This window comes from Fusarium sambucinum, chromosome I (assembly GCF_050947815.1).
Source record: "Fusarium sambucinum isolate potato_lamoka chromosome I, whole genome shotgun sequence".
NCBI lineage: Eukaryota > Fungi > Ascomycota > Sordariomycetes > Hypocreales > Nectriaceae > Fusarium > Fusarium sambucinum.
Genome location: NC_139294.1, coordinates 2,958,756 through 2,981,620, shown reverse-complemented (window position 1 = coordinate 2,981,620; position 22,865 = coordinate 2,958,756). Strand labels below are relative to the sequence as shown.

The 22,865-nt window shown below is 49.3% G+C and overlaps 4 protein-coding genes across 4 annotated transcripts; 3 read left to right on the top strand and 1 right to left on the bottom strand.

Annotated features, from left to right (window-relative positions):
* Window positions 1–6,439: 6,439 nt before the first annotated feature.
* FSST1_003688 (Pleckstrin homology domain-containing protein) lies at window positions 6,440–8,312 on the top strand (the record flags this gene model as incomplete). The annotated part of the gene is made up of 3 exons (XM_083229789.1): window positions 6,440–6,720; window positions 6,845–7,034; window positions 7,110–8,312. The coding sequence occupies 3 exons, from the start codon at window positions 6,440–6,442 to the stop codon at window positions 8,310–8,312; spliced, it is 1,674 nt and encodes a 557-aa protein (XP_083087118.1).
* A 1,261-nt stretch (window positions 8,313–9,573) lies between these two features.
* FSST1_003687 (uncharacterized protein) lies at window positions 9,574–14,183 on the bottom strand (the record flags this gene model as incomplete). Its single annotated transcript, XM_083229788.1, has 2 exons — window positions 9,574–9,669; window positions 9,723–14,183. The coding sequence occupies 2 exons, from the start codon at window positions 14,181–14,183 to the stop codon at window positions 9,574–9,576; spliced, it is 4,557 nt and encodes a 1,518-aa protein (XP_083087117.1).
* A 5,024-nt stretch (window positions 14,184–19,207) lies between these two features.
* Window positions 19,208–20,182, top strand: FSST1_003686 (uncharacterized protein; the record flags this gene model as incomplete). Its single annotated transcript, XM_083229787.1, has 3 exons — window positions 19,208–19,527; window positions 19,581–19,877; window positions 19,933–20,182. 3 exons carry the CDS (start codon window positions 19,208–19,210, stop codon window positions 20,180–20,182), a joined length of 867 nt encoding a protein of 288 aa, XP_083087116.1.
* Window positions 20,183–20,873: 691 nt separating this feature from the next.
* FSST1_003685 (NAD-dependent succinate-semialdehyde dehydrogenase) lies at window positions 20,874–22,605 on the top strand (the record flags this gene model as incomplete). The annotated part of the gene is made up of 4 exons (XM_083229786.1): window positions 20,874–20,984; window positions 21,033–21,123; window positions 21,171–21,540; window positions 21,591–22,605. The coding sequence occupies 4 exons, from the start codon at window positions 20,874–20,876 to the stop codon at window positions 22,603–22,605; spliced, it is 1,587 nt and encodes a 528-aa protein (XP_083087115.1).
* Window positions 22,606–22,865: the final 260 nt, after the last annotated feature.

Here is a 22,865-nt window from a genome sequence, read left to right as displayed (position 1 = left end):
GTGATATCGAACAAGGCAATGATACGGAGATCGGAGGCCCAGTCAGAAAGTAAAATCAAGAAAGTAACAGAAACAGTCAACAAGGAAGTAGCTTGGAGGCACAAGAACCCCCGCTTGGTACCGCATTTTATCGAATCAAATTTGGTTGAGCCGAGTTCGCAATAAACCCTGCCTTATCACGCACGCACTCACATGCCGAACACAGACAAATTGGTGCATGATAGGGCCAACCAGTCAGTAACATTTCCCAAGTCTTGTGGACTTACACCCAGCTTGGGCCAGGGCCCTGCACACCATCAGCTAACAAGGCTACGAGAAACAAGGACAAGTCAAGTCGTCCAGGGAGCTTTGCTTTGGGTGTAGTGCAGTCAGTAACTCAGCATCAAAGAGTGGTGGGCACATGGCGCACATGGCCATGCTAGCAGGCCGTGGCGTGTGTTCCAGTCTGCATGACTGCGGGGTCCTGCATCGACGTTTCGTTTCGTTTTGTTTCCCAGAGGGTATGTACATAGAAAGGTCTAGACGAGACAAGACGAGTCGTCATTCCTAGGACACATAGGATCAACAGAGTGTGACAGTCCGGCATAGAAATCACATCTTGCTATAACTCGACCAATTCGAGAATACCACGGAACGGGCGGTTCAACAAGGTTGCTTGCTTGCGTGTGTATCATGGCACGCATGGGCACGAGGTCATGCAAACGGGAGCGTCGGTTTCTTACCTTTAACTCAGGAGCGATGATAATTACCATACCTGGGGCGACTCACTTTGACTTGAGGTTGGATGGATGGATGGATGGCTCGAGAGTTGCCAACTACACGAATCCTTTCATGCCAGGTCCGACAGGTGAGATAAGAAGCTAACACGTTGTAAGCTCAATGTTTAGGGCGCCATCTGACAGCAAAAGTCTTCAGAACATACAAGGCGTTCAAACATTCACTACAGACACACGGATAGATAGTACCGCTATTCGGGGATCGCCAACGCGTGGGGACGTTGAATAGACAATCCCGCAGCATCAAATCATATGACTCGAAACGGTGGTGGCCTGCAAAGGATAGCTGTACCGTTACGCCTAATGCATGGGACAAAAACTTGTGAATGACACATGATCAACCACGATCAACCGTGGCGGGAAACAAGATGTCTGTTGTCGATGTCAACCAGGTCGGTCACGGAAACGCCAAAACGGACCCTTGAGGAACCCACTCGCATCCTTTGACCGTATCGCCGCATCCGAGGCTGAAGAATCACGGGTCGAATCACGACGACTTAAGAATATCGCATTATGATTACCATGCACCGGCCTTTAAGGACAAGTGGATCGTCCATCCTGTTCAGTCTTGCCAATGTCCATTGAACAAAGGGCCGCTAGGGTAAGTTAAATTGCACGGTCGCATAGAATCTCAAATAAGATCAACTTGTGGAACCCCCAGCTTGTCATTTGATAGGATCCGAAAATATGTGAGTGGTCAGTCACATAAAACACATTTGGACTGCATTTCTTCGGCGGATTGTTTTAATGGTAGCCATGGAGCATCGAATGAGTCATGGACAACAAGATGCTGTTCAGTTCCATAGGCCAAGCAGGGCGTTAACTACCATGACCCGACTTGATCTTTCAGCAACACGGCTCACTTCATCGCTGAAAAACAAAACAATAAGCCACCAGAGTGGCTGATCAGGCGTTAACAACCAATTCTGACCAGGCACAGATAATTTGGAAAAAGTTGACGACTTTTTCAGCCGCGGGAGAAAAAGGACAAGGGCCAAAATCTAAACCCAACAGACTCAGGTACCATCGGTCGATGAGGGATCAGCCATCTCAGGGATGAAAACGATAGTAAATCTCAAGCCCAGAGAATGTCGGTGTGGCCTAGGTAAAATTCAGCCATTGGTACGAACCCAGCTTCCTTGTTTCGGGTCTTATTCCGGGGCTCCAAGTGGCAATACTACAGCGCCGTTGAAGCAAGAAACCACCTTGAACGTTAAGAATCAAGCTCGACCAGATCTTGGTCTTCCGTAACCCTCAGGTTGTAATGCTTGGACGACGCGCAAAGAGGGTGCAGGGTTGGTCTCCACAAGCCGAAGCCAAGCCAGCATTACATGTGGATGGACGTGGTTGTAGTTGTGGTTGCGCTGACGGGCATGTGGACCTCATTTGCATTGCATTGTCCACCAGCGGCGGACCGTGTATGGTGATCATGATCGTGCACTGGGACCATCGTCTCTTCCTTTCGGCGCCCACCTCTTTGATCCTCATCAGGGCCGCGGGCGGCGGCTGCCTGTCTGAGAAGAAGACGGTTGTCGATCAAAACCTAGTCAGCACAAGGGAGATCGGAAGCTTCCCATCAGTAAAATCATAACGCCTGGATATTATTTCGAACAAAGATAGGGGTCTAATAAGTCGAAACCAGAGGAGGGCTCTTTCAAGCCAATGTGCTAGCCATTTTGATGGCTCCTGTTGCGACAAAGCCTTCAACTCCTGGGTTTGGGTAAGCTAATTTGAACACACCTGCTGTTGACCGATTCCGAAATGTTGGATATACCGCTTCTGCCGCTTTAATGGCCTCGCGAGTAAGTTGGTATGCATTATTTGCAGGCCGTTATGTCTCTTGTTTTGGTTCACCCCGGTAGATACGTGCAGCTGCTATCTACGTGGTATTCCATCAACAAAGCCTCTGGCCTTCAGTAGTACAATGCATGACGGTAGCCTCGAAATGCCTGAGTCAAGGGAATGAAGGAATTGGTATCAGTGCCTACACCAGAAGCTACATGGTGTTCAACGGCCCATGCTGGCTTGGTGATCGCGGCTCTGACTGGCAGGCTATTCCCAAATGGTCAAAGGGACCATGCTCAAGTTGGTCAAGGTGGCAGCTGAACTTCCAGTCACCTGCACGCACGCTGAGGGAGAAGTGCGATCGTGTGAGCTACGCCTGGGGTTACTCCGTAGCTTCAATTAACTGTACTTGGTTGTGGGATTGAATAATGAGTGGCCGATGCGACAATTTGACTGTACATCACGGAATCGTGACACTGTGATGCATTGTGAATAGGTGGATAACCTTCAGTGTTATACTGGACACTAGATCAAGTTAGACGCAACATGTCTGGCTGATATGATTTTTGACCGTTGATGGCAATAAGACGGCCCTCTCAATTGCATTCGATCTTGTTCAATCTCTAGGGTAGTGTTTGTGTGCGATTACCACCCTGAAGAGTGAGAACTTAACAACAGACAAATAAGGGTCTCAGAGGCAAGAAATTATGGGTCTTTGAGCCAAAGTAAGGTACCGGTGCTATCTTGAGACACTGAAAGGTATGTTGTCGTGCCCATGTCCAGCGATGTACCTCCAGCGCATGGCGATGTATCTTTTATGGAGTGGTGCTCCCTTGCTTCAGTCGACCGTATTGATTGATTCGCCAGAAGTGTATCCAACACTCGAACTAGGCCACAATGCGGGGCCTGTTTAATACGACATTTTCGCTAGCGTCCAGTCGTAAGGCCGTGTTTTGGCTTGAAACCAATTCAGTGCAATCTCTGCTTGAACTCCTTCTTGTCGAAAGAAGACATCAGAGAAAGCAATAGGTTGGAAACTACCAGATTCCAAATCGAAACATGCTCTAATCTGATGGTGTGCCTGCCAGATTCTGTCATGGCCGGCTCCCGTAGCTATGTCATATTGGAGGGGTGGTTCGTGATATTACTGGAGCAGAGCTCCTGTCGGAGGGTGCTTCTTCTGCGGGTAACAGAAGCGTGACCTGGCATGACATGACCTGACACTTGGGGGTATCAGAGTCGAGGACAGAATAACACAAACGCAGCATTCTGTCTGTGCATCCAGATCATGTGAAACACATCTTTCTGATCCGTAACGATATTTGGGGTTGAGCCACTTAACATACAGAAGCCGCTACCCCGACGGAAGGCATCAGGGTCTCATGGCAGCTGAATAGGGCAGCAGGTCGGCTTTATGTGTGCAGTGCAAGGTGCAAGGAAGCATAATAGGGCCAAGATAAGAGGAGCCATACAAAGATATGGTCATGCATTTCGAGTGATGAACAATTTTGGGCAGAACCGACTGCTGTCGAAACACTGTTTTGGCATAACAACATCATCTCGGGTTTTGCTCCAAATGGTGATCCACACGAACCCATGCCTACTGAATTGATCTTGGCTGCATGGGCACGGTGCATTTGTCGGCACTGGGCTCAAGCGAGAAACCAAGGACAAGGGCTTGGTGGAGAGTTCGGAGAGAAGCCAGAGCTGTTGTGCTAGGATTCAAGGGGCTCTTGGACAAGGCCAGACACAGGAGGTAGATGAATTCTGGGCGCTGATTGGGTTTTGCGAGAGATCCTTGGGTTGGGCAGATTGTTCTTATTATTTTAGGAACCAATGGGCATGACTTGTTATTAGGCTCCTCGTTCAAAAAAATACAACCCAAGAAATGAGACACAACCGCCTGGACAACAAGCCGCCAAGTAAGAGGAAGTGAGACTCGTGGGTTTGAGAGTGCACATGGTGTCTGATACGTTTGTTGATATCTTTAATAAAGGGCGCTGAGGTCAAATACTGGACCATATCACTTAAGCAGGGTGGGGATGAATCCTGCAGGTGATTGGGGGGAAAAGGCGGCTTGGAGATCGATATTGTACATTGTTTCGAGACCCTGCACTCGACCAGAAAAGAAAATTGGCTAGGAAGAAGCAGTGTGGTCTGGTTTGTATTCTTCTTGAACAAAGATTCGTACGATTGAGCCAGGGAGAGAGATGGGGCGAGAGTTGCTTGGCACGGTTTTCGATATATTAGGTGGCCGAGTCCTATAGAACAAATCCGTATTTGATACCGATGTTTGGAATACAGGGAGGATGACCGTATTCAACAATGGGGTTCGATAGACCCAGCTAGTATCAAATAGCGTTGATAGTTGCACAGGCCTCTGTAAATGAGCCCAGTTAGCCAAGACGCTGGGGATAACGTGTTCCGCAATATCGTCAGTAGTGGTCGATGTTGTGAGTCCCAGCTTGGAGAAATTGGGGATTGGGGATGATGAAAGGGGCCGGAATTGCCCGTCGTAATCGTGGTATCAAAGGTTTAGAGTATTGTGATAGGTACTTCAGCCGATGAATTTCTGAGATGAGATCTGTAGTATAGGTAGTAGAATAGCAGAAACAAATATCGGGTGGTTTAATTGATGCAGGTAGCCAAAACGGGAGTTACGGTGAGTTTCTTCTCGACTGAACGGAACGGTTACTCTTGCTCTGGTTTTCTCAGTGGAAGGAAGGTACCGCTTGGACATGAGAAGGTACGTGTCGAGTACGTGGGCCCTGAATGTGCTACAGCAATCTTGTCCGCGGCTAGTGTAGGTCGCTAAAGTTAGTAGAGTCAATCCAAATCCACTGGTAGCCGGCAGGTCGATGGGGGCATCTGCGATATTAGTTCCACTTGTTTAATGCAGCACAGACCAGGGCATCACCCAGCAACAACAAGGAGTAAAAATTCAGTGGGAGAAAATGGTAGAAATTGGTTGAGAAGAGACATTCAAGAGTGAATAATAGGTAGTTGCTAGGGAACCAGATGAGATGCGCATCATCTTGATAGAAATGTGTGGAGGTTAATCGACCGTTATCAGATACTTGGATATGCTATGCTGAATGCTGTCATGTCATGTCATGTTCATGGAGGAGATGAAAAGGATGCCCCTGCAATGACCGGCGAGTTGACGCGAGAGTGGCTAATGAAAATCCGTACCTAATTACCAACCTGGCTAAGGAGATCGTCGACTGAGGCTAGGTGGTTTGGAAATGGAGGCTCTATTATCTTAGAATACGGTGAGGAGATCATAGGTGTGAATAGACACACGGGGAATATCAGAATCAAGATAGAGAGATGCTACAGTACAGCCAGTACTTTGGTAGTGAAGCACAACTGCAAGATCAACAATTTATAGTCAATCGTACGACATAAGTCTGTATTTCCACCATCGTCACAGTGATTTAAAAAGACACTCAACAGTTTAACTGGTCCACACAATTTTGACAGTCATCTTCCATCCCCCCTAAGGCACCCTACCCGGTCTTTAATCTCTTCACTCCCCCCTAATTCCCGCCCGCTTCTGCACACGCCCCGCCCTGACCCACGTAGTAAGTTTAGGTCTATTCACTGGGTGTGACCCTGAGTCCTTAGGTACAGTTTCCATCTCTGCTTGGCAGGTTCTGGTCCTTTTCACGGCGCAACAGCAACAAATAAGTACCCCAAGCCTCCCCGTCCTCTGTCCATTCTTCCTCTTTCTTCCTTCCCCTCTACCTGCTCTTCAGCTCCATTTGAAACCAAACGCCTTTTTTCTGGATTAACTTCCTTTTTCTTTCCTTTTTTATACCAACGTCTTTGTTTGTTGTGATACCCAATCTCATTTGATACCCCCAGAATCTTTCAAAATGGCCGAGGAACAGAAGAACATCGAGGTCCCCCAGGAGACCAAGCCTGAGACCACTGGCATCTCTGCCCCTGCCGTCGAGGCTCCCGCTGAGACCAAGCCTGTCGAGGAGACTCCCGTTGTCGCCGCCGAGACCGCTCCCGTCGCTGAGGAAAAGCCTGCTGAGGAGGTCAAGCCCGTCGACGAGGCTGCTAAGACCGAGGAGGAGAAGAAGGAGGAAGAGGCCAAGCCCATTGAGGAGGGTCACCTGAACCACAAGGCTCAAGGCCTCAGCTTCCCCAAGTAAGTCTAAGCCTATGCGTATCTGTTTAACGCTTCAACTAGAAAACCGTTCTTTCGGTTTCTCGTTACGAGCTTAGAACAGCCGATGTCAACAAGAACATACACTAACCACACGCCCCTGCAGGAACCTTATCCCCACCAAGGAGTTCTTCTTCTTCGGCACTGACGCCGTTGAGCCCAAGACTCTCTCCCACTACCTCAAGAGCGAGAAGTCCGCCGAGACTGCTCACTCTAACATCGCCTGGGCCTCTGAGACAGGCAAGGGTCTTCTTTTCGTTGGTGACAAGAAGAACCCCTCTAGCGTCATCAGCCTGGTAAGTGAAAGACCCACAATTCTCCAATTCATCAACTGCCGGCATGTCACAGTAAGCTAACCGTCATCCCCGCAGGCTGATGCCACTGAGCCCGAGATCGATGGCTCCAACAAGTTCCATCTCACCTCCAAGGGCAACAAGCACACTTTCAAGGCTTCCAACACCGCCGAGCGCGACAACTGGGTTGCCCAACTGAAGCTCAAGATTGCTGAGGCCAAGGAGCTTGCCACCACTGTCACCGAGTCTGAGACCTACAAGGCTACTCTTGAGAGCTTCAAGCCTGCCAAGAAGGAGGAGAAGATTGCTGAGGCTCCCAAGGAGGAGACCGCTGCCCCTGTTATCGAGGAGGCCACTCCCGCTACCGAGGAGACCGCCAAGGTTGAGGAGCCTGTTGAGGTCAAGGCTGAGGAGCCCAAGCGCCGATCTGCTAGCCGCAAGCGCACCTCTTTCTTCGGCTTCGGCAAGAAGGAGGAAGCCAAGAAGGAGGAGGTCAAGAGGGAGGCCGAGACCAAGAACGCTGACGAGGTCGCCGTCGAGACCCCTGCTGCTGAGACTCCCGCTCTTGAAGAGGTCCCCAAGGTTGAGGAGCCTGCCAAGCCTGTTGAAGAGGTCCCCGTCGTTGCCCCTGTTGTCGTCGAGGACTCTACTAAGCCCGCCGAGGAGACACCTATTGAGGCTGCTCCTGTCGCTGATGACAAGGCCCTCGAGAGCCCCAAGGAGAAGCCCACCGCCATCAAGCGCAACAGCTTCTTCGGCAACGTCTTCTCTAAGAAGGAGAAGAAGACCCCTGAGCTCAAGCCTACTGAGCCTGAGGCTGCCAAGGACGATGTTGATGCTGAGACAGCTGCTCCTGTGATCCCCCCTGTTGAGGCCACCACTCCCCTTGCCGTTGACGTCTCCAACCCCGCCACTGTCCCTACTGAGACCACCGAGGCTGCTACCGCCACCTCTCCCGCCCCTGAGGCCAAGAAGGACCTCAAGGAGAAGCGCAAGTCATCTCTGCCTTTCGCTTTCGGCAAGCGTGACAAGTCCCCTGCCCCCGTTGAGGGTGAGAAGAAGGAGTCTCCTTTCTCCAAGCTCCGCAACACCATCCGTGGCAAGTCCCCCAAGCCTGCCGAGAAGCGCGAGGAGAACAAGGAGGAAGCTGTCCAGGAGGAGCCCACCGAGGTCAAGGCTGAGGAGTCCAAGACCGAGGAGGCCCCCAAGGTTGAGGAGCCCGCTGAGGCTGAGAAGCCCAAGGACGCCGCCGCTGCTCCCGTTGTCACCGCTGCCGCCTAGAGGGCCTGGCGATGAACGTTACGACTCATACAATGAAACAAAAACCCCACACCACTATACAACACGCGCATTGAAAGGGTTTGGGAATGGAAGGATGGATCTGCATTTCTTCACAAGATACCAAGATACCCTGTCGAGACTGCTTTACTGATACCAATTTCCATCGTTAAGTTACTGAATATGAAAGGAGGAGAGGAGGATGTTTGAGAAAAGTGATATCTGGTAACCGATGTCACCAAAACACAAAAAAACTGTTATCATGGGCTTGCCGACCTTGATGAGTTGGCTTGTCCGCGCCTTTGCTTCTTGCTGTTTTCTTGTCTGATACCCGGAATGGAGATAATTAATACCTAATAATACAACTGCTGCGTGTTGAATAAACCCTTTGTATCGGCTCTATCTATGTGAACATGCAAACGTGCTTGCATGCCATTGCCATCACTATTATGTTTATTTCTTGATAGTACAAATGGTTGGGTGGCGACAAGTCGTCAAACTCAATGCCAAAAAAGGCATCTTCTTTTTGTACATGTTACAATGCACGAAAGCCGTCTCATTGCATCGATTAGACTTTGAGAAGCTCCCCCCATCAAATAATGCACGAAAGCGCTATCTGCTTCCTCTTGGCCCAAACAAAAGTCATACGTATGATGAATATTATGTGGTATTATTGAAGCTTGTTCAAGTTGTGTGAGGTATGGTCTATTGTGAAGACTGACTGATCTTGTCTTGATATATATGCATACAATATTGCAATCGTCTCGACAACATAGGACACGTAGCTGCCTGTCCAAACATATTAGATTGATAGTATCCATCCACAAGGCCCTAACAGCGCCGATATGTTGTGTATGTCTCTATCATGTGCGTGCGAATGCTCATATATCCCCTCTTTACTGAATGTTCTTTTTTATCACCGTATTGTATGCCTCGCCCTTCGCCTATATTCACTCGCGCACAAGAGCCCAAACAGAAAATCGCTGCCATGTTCTACATTTAAATAATATTGGATGGCTTGCCATCCCACAAACCGTCAATGGTTCTCCTTCCTCTTCAAAACGCCGGGTGGCTATGAAGCAAAAGCCATGCATAGCCGAATAATTGAATAAAATGTTGTATATGGTAGTCAAGATATTATATCGAAAGGTAAGGCCAACCTGGCCATCAAGGTCGAAAGATTCGTCATGTTCGTTCGTAAAGCCAAGACTATTCTGGCCAGGGTATCAGGTGAGTCAATCTGTGAGACAAGCCATCTCTAGCATCAATTGGACACCGAGAGGTTCTTGTATTTGCCGACAAGCTCCTCGATTTTGGGCAAAAGCTCAGGAATCCTGAAAGGCTTGGATATGACATCGTCCTGTGGTAGACTAGTTAGTGAAATGTGCAAAATTCTTGACAACAACCACTTACAATTCCTGCGGCCTTTGCACTCTCAATCTGTTCCGGTCGAGCATAAGCCGTTACTGCAATGATGGGGATATGTTTCACAATCGTCCCCTCTCGTTCCAACTCTCGAATTCTCCGAGCACAGGTCATTCCATCCATGACAGGCATTTCCAAATCCATCAGAATGACAGAGATATCAACACCCTCGGCTTCCTTTCCTGCCCAAAATCTTGATCGTTCAAGAGTTTGCAGGGCCTCCTTGCCATGGTTGGCGACAAATGTGTTGTTGCCGCAGTTCCGTAGCTGTCGCTGGAGAACCTTCTGGTTCACGATGTTGTCTTCCACAATCAGTACATCAAATAACTGATTCGTATCTTGACTCGTCGGTGTCGCCGTTTTGGGAACTTTACGGTTGGGTGCAGGCTTCTGTGGAATGCCCGGGGCATGTGACTTTCGAGGAATTTTGAAAGGTGTGACGTCCTCGAAGTCAGGAGGAGGAGCAAGGGAACGTCGAGACTTGATGTAGAAGCTGAAGCTGCTGCCAATGTCGCGTCGGGATGTGACACCAATCTGACCGCCCTGCATTTCTGTCAAAATACGAGAAATGAACAGACCCAATCCCGAACCACCGTACTGAACATGCGTTCGGGGAGTTGCCTGTTGAAATCGTTGGAAGAGAAGTTTCATTTCTTCCTCAATCAGACCTGGACCGGTATCCTCGACCGTGCAGTGAATGTTTATTTCCTCACCATGACCCCACTCGTCGACGTTATTGATATCCGTAGCTGAAGCGCGTTGTTGATCAACTTTATCAAAGTATGTAATGCCTTTTTTGGTCACCTCGGATATCTGCTTCGAAGCGCTAAGGCTGACAGAAATAGCCCGTTTCTCGCGACCCTGCGTGAACTTGATAGCATTCGTCATGAGGTTAATCAGAACCTGTCGCAATCTTGATGGATCCAGCTTTACCCATTTAATGCCGTACTGTTCAAAGCTCTTGTCCACATTGAATTCAAATTCGATATCGTGAGCAACCAGTTCCGACTCAAACATCTTCAAAGCACGCTGCACAACTCTGACGGGTTGTTCGTCGATAGGCGTGACAGCCAATAGGTTTGAGTCCAATTTGGACAAGGTTAGAATGTCATCAACAATGCGCTTCTGGTGGCTGGCACACAAATTGATGGTGTTGGCAGCATCGAGACATCCGTCCAACAGGTTCTCCACGTCTGCTTTGATTGTATGCGAATCGAAAACCGTGATGTTGTTTGCAATCTGATCAGCACATTGCAAAATGGCAGATAGAGGATTCCGCATCTCGTGACTCGTGATATCGATAAAGTTCTCCTGTTGCCGCTTCATTTCAACTGCTTCTTCGCGTCGTTCATTCTGCACCTTCTCGGCCCATTTTTGAGATGAAATATCGGTGATACAACCGAAAATCAGCTTCAGGTTTCCTTCTTGGTTCTTTTCCGGATACGCGCTCATGAGAACCCACGTGTCGATTGTGTTTCCATCGCTCTGTTGACTGCATTTGAAACGGAATTCCACGGAAATTGTGACCTTTTCCCTGAGCAACCTATCCCACGCCTCTTCCAGCGCCTGTCTATCCTCATTTCGAACGCTATCCATCCAAGTGTCCACCGAATCTTCGGATCTGGAATGTCTGGAAATCTGCCACCACATGTCATTGCAGTAGTTGATTTTGCCTGCGAAGTTGGCAATGAACATGCCCACGGGCGCAAACTCAGCCATTCTGGTGAATCTGTACTCGCTTTCCACGGCTTCTTGTGTACGCAAGTAAAGTTGCATAGAAAGCTCTTGGCGGTCAAGTGCAGCAAGGCGAGCAGCTCTCTGGCCACGTTTGATTTCCTCCTCAAACAATACCACCGACGCCATCGATGTGGCTAGCTGACGGGACAAAAGATGGATGAATAATTTGTAATCATCATCGTAAGGTCGGCGGGGATTGACACCCATAATAATGAATCCAATTACGGATTCACCTGTGGTAGTTGGAATGACCGGGAAAACTACGAGCGTTTTCGAAGGATCGCCAAAACCTCTCCAGTGAAGACCTTCAGTCAAATGCATAGGAAGGTTGCCATTTTCCTCAGAGAGGACAATTGGAACACCGCCCGCAGCCATTGACTGGCGCATATACGGTGCGAAACCGTCGTCCGATTGCCGCATATCGAGGTGTGTGAGCGCTGCTGGGTGGTTCTCGGGGGTTCCTAGACTTCCTTCGAGGACCAACTGTGGTGAATGAATCAAGCTGCCAGAATGTAACGACGAGACTTCGCTCTCAGTATCCTCCTTGGCTGAATAAATCAAGGCGAAGGGTACATCGAATTCATTAAATTCCAGTCCCTTCTGCACCTGGGGCCAGAAGCCGGAAACAGTGGTAGCCGCTGCTGTTCTTTCGCCAATCTCGCGAAGCATGAGCATTCTCCTCTCGTTGACCCGTCTGCGAGTATTCTCAAAGGCCGGATTATAGAGTCCCATGATATCGCCGTTGCCGTCTACCAAAGGAACGATAGACCAAGAGAAGAAGGATTCTTCCAAAAATCCATGTCTGTTGATGAACAATTGGTTTTCCTGCTTCATGGTCGCTTGGCCGGATTCAAGCGCACTCTTAAACACAGGCTTGATTTCGTCCCAAATCTCCGGCCAAGCATCAAAATAACAAGCTCCCATCAACTTGGGATGCTTTTGTCCGGCCATGTCCAAATAAGCTTCGTTGTAGAGGATCACAAACTGGGGGCCCCAGTACATCGCAGCGGGATGTGGGCTGCCCATGATGAGATTTGACATGGATCTGAGCTCAGCGGGCCAATCTTCGATGGGTCCTAGGGGAGTCGCTCCCCAATCTACAGAACGGGCAAACTTGATGTGAGGAGGAAGTGAATCTGACATGGGTATTCTGGTCCAATCGAATATTGACCTAGGTGCAGGTTGTGACTGAAAGACTTGATTTGTAAAATCATCAGGATGCAGCCTTGGTTCACATCCCTCCATAATTGCATCCACGTCTGCATGGCGGCTATCGAAATCAGCGTCAAGAGGTTCAGCATCACCAAAATAGTCAGGCGCATCGATGAGCTCAGCGTCAGGGGTGACCGGCATCCGCGGTGATTGTCCAACACTCCGTGTTTCTGAAGCGGCTGTCTCGTCGATAAGCGGTAGCGAGGAACTAGGCCGAGGAGTGGAAAAGCTAGCATGAGCACTGACGAAGCGAAATCTCCGACGCAATGTTGAGAACGTCCAAGTGATACCAGCGTAAAAATGAGTAGACGAGCCGTCGTTCAATGCGCGACCTTTGAGTGGTGTCATAATCCAAGACTTGAATCGCCCAAAATCAGTATCTGTGCTTGTATCTTCCTGGTCCACGGATAAGTACTGAAGCACTTCGTGTGCTCCACGCAGGGACGCATTGTAGTAAAGGATATGTAAGCCAGCACGACCAGTGTTGGCAGAGTTATCCAGATCTATCAAGAAAGTGGGCCTCTCATCCTGCTCCAAGAACTCGATTACTCCAATACCTTGAAGCATCTGCAGCCCAGGCGGCAGACTGCGACTATCTGGAGTTGCGCTATGAGTCGGAACATCCATTGAAGAGCCCCAGCTTCCGGGCGTGCTCTCTGATCTGCCAGGATTGACAGTGTTGACACTTGCACGGGGCAGCTTCAATGTCGTCACGCCGCCCGCCGGGTCCTCTCGCATACGTGAAAGCATAGAGACAGAAGGCTCGGCTGTGGGAAAGCTGGCCGGACGATGGACATGCCTTGCCGGCGTGTGCGAGAAAAAGAGTGGTGATAGAGGTCCTTGTTGCTTTCCACGTGCTGAGGGATCAAGGCCAGCGGCTTTGTTAGGAAGTTCGACTTTACGAGGCGGCGATGCCCCAGTGCGGGCTTTCTTAATGGGCGATGGATGCATGACCGGTTCACCTCTTGCTGGGGCGGAGGGACGCTTCGATGGAATTGGAGTCTGTGGGAGCCCTCGCGTCGAGGCGCTAGGACCTAGCGGACTGCCGGCTGTAAATAAACTCGACTGGTGAATAGCGCCGGTAGTCGAGGCTGTCGAGAAAGAGTTGGCCAAGTTAGATAAGGGCACGATGGAGGCCAAGTTGGGTATGCTAAGGTCCTGCCTCCATGCTGGTACTTCTGATGTTCGACGGGAGTCGTGGGCGGTCCTGCCAGATGCTGCAACTTTGTCGTAAGCTCTTCCAATTGCGTTGTTTGCGGCGGCGAAAAGTGAGGCGCTGGTATCGGCCTCAGTGTTAGTAGTGCTGTTTGGGGCTATGGTTGAAGTCGCAAATGTGGGTGCATCAGCCTGAGCAGAGGTGGAAGCAAAAGAGTGGTGGTGGCTGTGATGTTGTTGATTTTCGGGCTGACCCTCCTCTTCCCGGTTGACTGAATCTGCGACTGAGCGATTCGAAGAGACAGAAGGAGATGAGGGAGAATTGAAACTAGAGAGCTGCCGCATGAAGGCGCCTTGAGACGAGGACGGACTCGAGGCCCCGGAAGGACTGAGAGTCCTTGGCACCTAGTGGCTTTGGGCCTTGCGCGGCGACCAGCAGGCGATCGAGATGCGACCTGGCGAAGGGGTGTGTGTAGCGCTGTACCGTATGTGTGGTTGGTGATTGAATGTGACCTGACTGTAACTTGTGCCCGTACCGTAAGTGGGGAGGCAGATGTGCTGTGCAGCGCAGCGCAGCTCAGCAACAACCTAATAGTCAGTGCTGCTCCTTTTGTGTTGTCTGCTTGTCGGCAAGGTACCCTCGGTGCGGCGCAGCTTACCAAGTCAGGTAAGTACAGTACAGTGACAGCTTTGAAGAGCGGTGATGCGATGCCAGGTTGAAGGGGGAGGGGAAAGGAAATGCAACGGAGATCGAGATGGACTGTGGGATCAGAGAGAATGCGAAATGGATACGAATGGATGTGTTGCAGGGGATTCGCAACTAAAAGTCGGCTGCACGTCGCCGAACAGGCACCTGAATTCTGGTTCTGTCCGGGGCTCTCTCAGGGCACTTTCGACGTGACTTGGACGGTACTGGGCTAGACGGGACGGGACGGGATGCAAAGCAACGAGTACCTATCTTTTGTCTGCTTCGCCAATATCCGAATGGCCGATCGATCGAGGGTAAGGGAAATAAAAAAGACCAATAACCGAGAGTGACGGCAGCATTCGTCGCTTTGGACTCGACGGAAACTCTCCAAGGTTTCGGAGTGGCGGACTCAGGATCATAAAAAAAGGACGGGTCCTGGCATGAGATTTAAGGTAGGTAGCGTTGTGATCGAGTGCCGGAAAAAAGAGCCGCAGGTACAAACAGAGTAGCTGGGAGCCTATATGGGGCCCGGGGGTAGATAGTCAATTAATAGACAGTGCCATTGACGTCGTTGCTAGATATGTAGTCGAAGATGGGGGCCTAGAGGGAATATCAGGATGAATATGTCATGGCGCAACATACGTGCAGTGCAGGATCGAGGGTTAGGGAAAAGATTTAATTGTAAAAAAGTAGAGGTGGCAGTAATTGAGACAAGGAAGTACTGTTAGTCTGCAGGTATGAAGAGAGAGTTCTCCGTATTTGCCTCTGGACAGATGTGAGACAGATTGACTGACTTGGATTAAGGGACTAACCACCACAGATAATGACAAAAGGGGGAATTGAATCTATGACAGGCATGTCTAATCTAGAGGTAGAAAGGATCAACGCTGATCTCTCAACGCATCTCGAATTCAGCTGCGGCTAGGGCCCAGAAAGAGGAGGAAGAGTCAGTCAGCACAGGTACAGAGAACAACGCAACAACGTGACCGCAACACAGCACAGCACAGCACAGCACAACAAAGCAAAGCAAACTCATGGCATTCAAAAGAACTGATAACCGGGGTTCATGCCGGGGGTCATGGAGATTAGGACGGGGAATTGGCGTGCGATGGCTTGCAAGTGGATATATTTGAGCTTGGCACCGAATAATAATCCACCCGCTTTTGAGGCCTAGCAATTTAGGTCCTGGGCTCGACAGGGGAGTCGACAGGGACCTTGACCACCTGTGTGTACTAACAAGGTGCTGAACGTAAAGTATACGGCGAATACTCATAGGTAGGTAGGTATGTGAAAACTTTCATCATGATCAGAAAGGCACGCCCGGATAGTGCTAATACCAACGGCCAGCCTGCCCCTTCAGACAAGGAAGGAACAATAATGGTTACAGCGGTTCTTGAGGCGGAAGGAGGTGCGCCAAGCTTGCCAAAACCACCCCAATACAACAATGGATTTTGCTCTTCTGTTTCTGTCTATCAAGTCTCTGAATAATAAGCAGCGATCCGACGCCTGTCTCCACACTGGACATGCGTACAGTAACCAGCTTCTTTTCTGGTTCGCAGAAACAGAACAAACCAAACAGATAGCAGATATCAGACCGGCCCTGGTCCGTCCCGCCCAAGACTGCTCTCAACCAGTCAGGAAAAGGCTGTGGGCTATCATCGAACAAGCTTTTGACTTTGGTTAAATCTTGGCTATTAGTGGTTCAGCTTCCAAAGAAGCAACCCTTCGTCGCTTGGAGCCTGTCGATCCTCATCGTATTGAACCATATCGAATCGATCCCGAGTCTACTTTAGCTTGCGTGATTCGTGCCTCGTCGTCGGGTTTGTCGAGATGGATCACTTGAAAACAAGGGCAGGCCTAACAAGAAGAGTTTTACGTCAACGATGGATAATGCCTCCAAAGACCCCTGCTCGTTATAAACATTAACGGCGGCGGAATCATCGGTGCAACCTCTTGGCACCAATATTGGTGACCTTGGCTGATTCGGCTGTGGTTATAGAGCCATACGACACGACACGGGGATGCTGGTCATTTTGTTCTTTACAATTCCACACACCGGTCACTTTCTATCACTTTCGCTTTTGTTGGGCGACTTGACACAAGAATCCGAACAAAACAACCTGAGAAAAAGCCCCGAGCAACTCTGCAATGGCACTGGTAAGACTTGTTTTTGAGGCTGACAAGGAGTGGAGGTGTTCAAGTCAAGCAAAACTACCGAGGCACGCATGTCTTAATTGCCGCAGTTTGCAAGTAACCTTTAACCTCGCCTTGTCTAGTTCAAAATACGCATGTGCTGAGAAGAGGAAAATCTGCACATGAAAACATAGAAGCTTCTAGTTTAAGCATTCTTGAAACGAAATGTCATCTACTAATTGAGAATAGCTGAAGAAGAAGCACATGGAGAAGAAGAAAAAGGACAAAAAAAAGTTCCCGATCTAAGGAACAATGAATGAAAGATGGGTTGTGGAACAGATGCATGGAACTCACTCTCCCACATCAAGAAACACCCATGACGATCAAAGAGGTCTAGAACGGTCTGTTTTACCCACGCTTTGAGCCTTAGGGGCATCAAAAGCGACCCGCCTGCACCGCACGTCCATCGTCAGTAAGACCCCCTGTCAGAGAGAGATCCAGCCTGTTCAGGAGCGGCTCCAGAAAACACGGTCTCGAAGTCTGACCCCTGGTTCTTGGTTATGTGAGACTTTTTGCATCTTGAATTTTTGGCGTTACATAACGCCCAAGATTTAGACCTCTGGTCGATAACGGGTGTCTAATATTGAACATCGTACGAAGTAGGATGGTATCCACAATGAAGAGGTGACGTTTTCGTTTTCTTAGCCCGTCTACAATAAAGTTCGTTCGGCCGAAATGATTCTTTCGTGCAGAATAATTAATTGTCCGGTCCATAGTTTGAGCTTGGACTTGAAGCCCCACGACGTCAACTGAACAAAACAGTTGAACCGCCCAGAACTTCCTAATCCCGAAGCGGTGTGGATCGTGTCGCCTATTCTGAGGTGAGACTGACAGGGCAGGCAGATTTGGGGTGGAAAAGCACAGTCATCAATCCATTCTTATGACAGCTTCGTCCCGTTCAGCCACTCCGTTGATGCTGTGACGGCGGAGTTTCCCCTGCACTAATTGATGAACTGACGCTGTGGCTGACTTGACTGCATTCTTTGCATGTAGGGTTTCTATTTTGCTGAGCACGAGTTTTCAACTTGTGGTTTTGGTTCATCACAGGCTCATGCATCACAAGAACTATGAGAGCCTCTTTCATCAGTTGGTTAAGTATGGCAATACTTATTGAAAATACAATACACTACAATACAATACAATAAGCGCTGAGCCGTTATTCTGATTAGCAGCGGCAATGCATATATTGAAGACCGTCCTAGGGATATGCTGGACTCTTCTCTGTTGACAAAACATTTCCGAGTGTGACTATAGTCCAGTGGCCTACCAAGATATGCAGGGGTCTGACAGGACTTGATGGCCGAACCGGGGCACAGTAAAAGAGCGCTAGGAATGCCCTCACCTAGAAGACGATCATGGAAATCTTGGTTCAAGAACCGATTCAAATCAGTGTTTCGCACGTACGATCCATGTTTTCATGATTTAAACCTCCATTATCGATACAGTTAGCCGCCAGTTGACCTATTCCGCATGTAATATCTGGCATGATTCTCAGTATGCAAAGCGGCGGTAAAACAACATGAGCTTCCTCATCGTTCAACTCATGGATGATCATTGTATGTTGGATATCACAACTGAGCCCATTCCTATCGTCACTCGACTGATAACTATACAATAGCAGGCGGCTAAACCTTGACAAGATTGACCATAAACCAACAAACGGATACGATTTGAAAAAACATCGGTTCAAGCCGTACTTCCGGACGGGAAGATCACATTGAAATCCGAATCTGCGAGCACTTGATGGTAAAAAAACAGGCGGCTCAAATCCCTGCTGTGCAAGCAGCTTGGACTCTTGAAGGCACATCTTCAACTGGATTCTTCGCCTTCTGATTGGTCAGTGAGACTCATGAGGCTGCAGCTCCAACTTCTGGTCCAACCAATCGGGCCCTCTCGTCAACATCGAGCATCTTACCTATTCCACCCGGGCGCTTAATAGAGGAGACGAGTGGTGATGGCCAAGTAGCTCTGCAACACCATTGGCTACACTTTAGATGCTCGTGGTGATTGACATACCTAGTATCACTCCAGACGCCCGCCTCCCGCATCTTGGTTGCCGCTCACAGGCTGTTACAGGCCCCTTTCACACAGGATCACACTGATGGCACTGGTAGAGTGGTTTTCATCAGCCATGAGCCTCTCACAGCTGGGGAAACCCTTGTACCCCCCTCAGCAGTCTACTGTAAGCGTGCGTATGCGGTTCCCTCTTCAGCCGATCCGTTACGCTTCTGCTGGCCGCCTTGAAGGCCCTTAAACCGCTGCCCACCCCCAACCTGGCCACTTGAACGGCTCCTCTACATCCTCAACTGAGATTCACAGCTGCCGGTCAGCCATAGCGACGGACCAACTTGACGAGCTTCAATTATACACAAGTCTATACGACGATATCGTGTATGTGTAACCGACTATAGCTGCTCCTCTAGCAGCCGACCACAAACGAAACGACAGTCACGCGAATTTGATCAGATCAGATAAGATAGCTATCGACATGATGAAATTTCCTATCTTCAATCGCTCATCGCAAGAGCACACAGACAAGCCGGCAAAGCCCAAAAGCTATAAAGTCGTATTCAGAAAATGGCCTCGCCTAGCGAGAAAGGCGGTTTGGTGGTTGATGCCTCTCGAACTGATCGGAGTCGTAGCCGCTCTGGTTATCTTTGGCATCTCTCAACCCGACCTCTACCGAAGCGATATGTGGAATATTGGTTGGCAACATGATCCTCCGCTCAACTCGAACCCTGCCATAGTCCTCTACGCTTATGCCAACCATCGGCCTTTACCCAAGATCGCCCTTGTCTGGACAAGAACGTGAGTTTCTGTCGGGTTCTATTACATGAGATTAACTAACATGGAGAAAAAAGATTTACCGATTTCAATGTTGCCATCTCGGTCATCTCGCTCTTCTTTCTTCTCGGCAAGCTTACAGCCTTCATCATGAGGTGCTGGTACCCAATCTTTGCCACCTTTATCAATTGCAGCTTGGTCGCTCTATACGCCGTTTGCACCTACGGAACCATTGGACCCGACTACGCCGATTCGCGATATCCCGCACCTGCAGCCTGGTACTACCGTTTTGGATGCGACATTGCGCGGCCTTATGGAAAGTACAAGAGCTGCATGATCGCCAAATACTCTCTTGTGCCGGCTGTGTATATGCTGTAGGTTACCCTTGAGAAAAGGACACACGGACGAGATATGCTGACGATCCTGTAGCTTTATTTATGTTTGTAGCTTGGCCTTGTCAATCTATGCCCTCCTTCCCAACAAGATCAATGATATTTCCGACGACGACGATGAGGAAGAGGGATCTACGACATCGGAACCGAAGGACAGAGGTGTTTGGGAGATGCACAACATGAAGACGCCTGATGCTCGAGCGATGCCATATACTCCTCGAACACAAGCGTTTCATACTTTGGATCGCCAATTGCCGCTGCGGTCCCAACAGAGCAGGTACGGGTGAATGGGCGAATGAAATATTAAAACCCGACGACCGGAAGATATGTGTCTATGGCTGGACTACTATCCTTAATTAGCTTGGGGTGTTTTGGAGTTTGGGATGATGATATTGGATACCAAGAAACAATCTTTGAGGCCGAACAAGGCACAACTTTCATACTGTTACATATTTTTTTCTATCTAGCTTGAGAAGATAAGCATTGTATGCTCTCATGTCATTTGATAGCTGCACTAAGACTAAGGGATAATCGCATTGGTCTTGATAAATGGTTATCTTTCGCAAAGACTTGCCTATTCCGCTGATTTGTACGGCCCGGTCAATACAGCTGCCAAGATGAATTGTCGGTCGGTGTCCAAGCTTAAAGAGACTTACAAAAGGCGCAAGTCACTGACTCACTAATTAATTCCCACTCAAGTCCTGTCGTTGCCGGTCCCGCCGGAGCCGATCTTGGTGTTTTAGGTAGGTTGAGTGAGATGGATGCCGGCTCCGGGGGAGGATTTTAGTTCTAGTTCTAACGTTACCCCACACAAACTTGAACCGGGAGCTTTAACAAGACGTCACCCCGCCAGCATTTGCCAACTTCGATATCATTTATCATTACATTTCAGATTATCAATAGTCAATAAACCGTTCAATTGACTAAGTCTGATATAATTCTTTTCCACTCAATCGGAAATATAGATACTTGGTCACAATGGCTCTTCTTCAGCGCTTGGTTGCTCCCTCAGCACGAGGTGCGCTGAGGCAATCTCCAGCTATCACCTTGATGATAACCCGGAAAGCATCCAACGCTTCTCCTCCAAAGGTATTTGTCATTGGCAGTTTATATAGTTGCAGCACTGACATCTTATAGCTTAAAGATCCCTCCCTTCTCAAACAGGATGTCTGTTATGTCAATGGCGAATGGGTCAAGGCCAAGTCTGGCAAGACATTCAAAGTGAATGGTGAGCCTCAATCTCCCCACCACTTCTGCCACAAACTAACGATCTAGATCCTTCCACTGGCGACCTCATAGGAACATGCCCCGAGTTTGACTCCAAAGACGCTCAATTAGCAGTTCGCGCTGCTGCTAATGCGTTCCCTTCCTTCCGCAACAAAACAGGCCGTGAGCGCTCTAAGCTGTTGCGCGCCTGGTATGAACAGATGACGGCCAACGCAGAGGACATCGCAAAGCTTATTACATGGGAAAATGGAAAGCCCATGGCTGACGCCAAAGGCGAAACAACTTATGCTGCCAACTTCCTTGAGTGGTTCAGTGAGGAGGCGCCACGAGTATATGGTGACACAATTCCCAGTTCAGTGCCTGGCAACCGGGTTTGGACTATCAAAGAGCCCGTTGGAGTTTGCGGCTTGATTACACCGTAAGAAACACTCACCTTGTTGAAGATTAATGTTGGCCTGACTTCTCTAGATGGAACTTTCCCGCTGCCATGATCACACGAAAGATCGGACCTGCGTTGGCTGCAGGCTGCACAGTTGTTGCAAAGGCTCCCGCCGAGACCCCATTTACTTCACTAGCCCTGGCCGAGTTGGCTCACCGTGCAGGAATTCCCAAGGGTGTTATCAACGTCGTAACTTCGCATGAGAATACTCCCGAACTCGGCGAGCTTCTCACTTCTGACCCCACCATCCGCAAGGTCTCTTTTACCGGTTCCACAAACGTTGGCAAGCTTCTTATGAAGCAGTCGTCCGGTACCCTCAAGAAGCTTTCCATGGAGCTTGGTGGAAATGCCCCCTTTATCGTCTTTGACGACGCAGACGTTGATGCTGCCGTGGCTGGAGCTATCACCTCCAAGTTCCGATCTTCAGGCCAGACCTGTGTCTGTGCCAACCGAATCTACGTTCAGCGCGGCATCTATGATGAGTTTGTGTCCAAGTTTACTGAAAAGGTCAAGTCATTCAGTGTGGGCCACGGCTTCGATAAAGGCGTTACACATGGACCTCTGATCCACGACAAAGCCATTGAGAAGGTTGAGGCTCATGTCAAGGACGCCGAGAAGAAGGGTGGAAAGATCACCATCGGAGGTAAGCGACTCAGCGACCTCGGTTCCAACTTTTATGCTCCTACCGTCATCCGCGACATGACCCCAGAGATGGACATGGCCTCCCAGGAGACCTTTGGACCTGTCGCCGGTCTATTCCCCTTCGAGACAGAAGAGGAGGTGGTCAAGATGGCCAACAACACTGAGGTCGGACTGGCAGGTTACTTCTTCTCCCGCGATCTCGAGCGTGTGCACCGCATTGCTGAGGCCCTTGAGGTGGGCATGGTTGGTGTCAATACTGGTCTCATCTCTGATGCTGCTGCGCCATTCGGTGGAGTGAAGGAGAGTGGCTTTGGTCGCGAAGGGTCGTTGTATGGTATCAGTGAGTACCAGGTCACCAAAATGATCACATATGGAGGCATGGGTAAGCCTCTTGAGTCATAATTACAAAGGGAATAAGGAAACTTAGTTTGTTATATTGAGAAATAAGAGTACTGCATCTATTGAGCTATGAGAATGTATCCAAGATTTCCGGCTGGTATCAAGGGACGCATATCATGTGAGTGAGAACAGTTGATGCAACAAGAAGTATTTTCAACTCTTTGCGAATACATACTAGGTTCTTACACCACTGAGTGATGAATTAAACTACCTTCATCATTTACCCTATGATGCAGTACGGCGTTCAAGGAATGTCGGTGCAA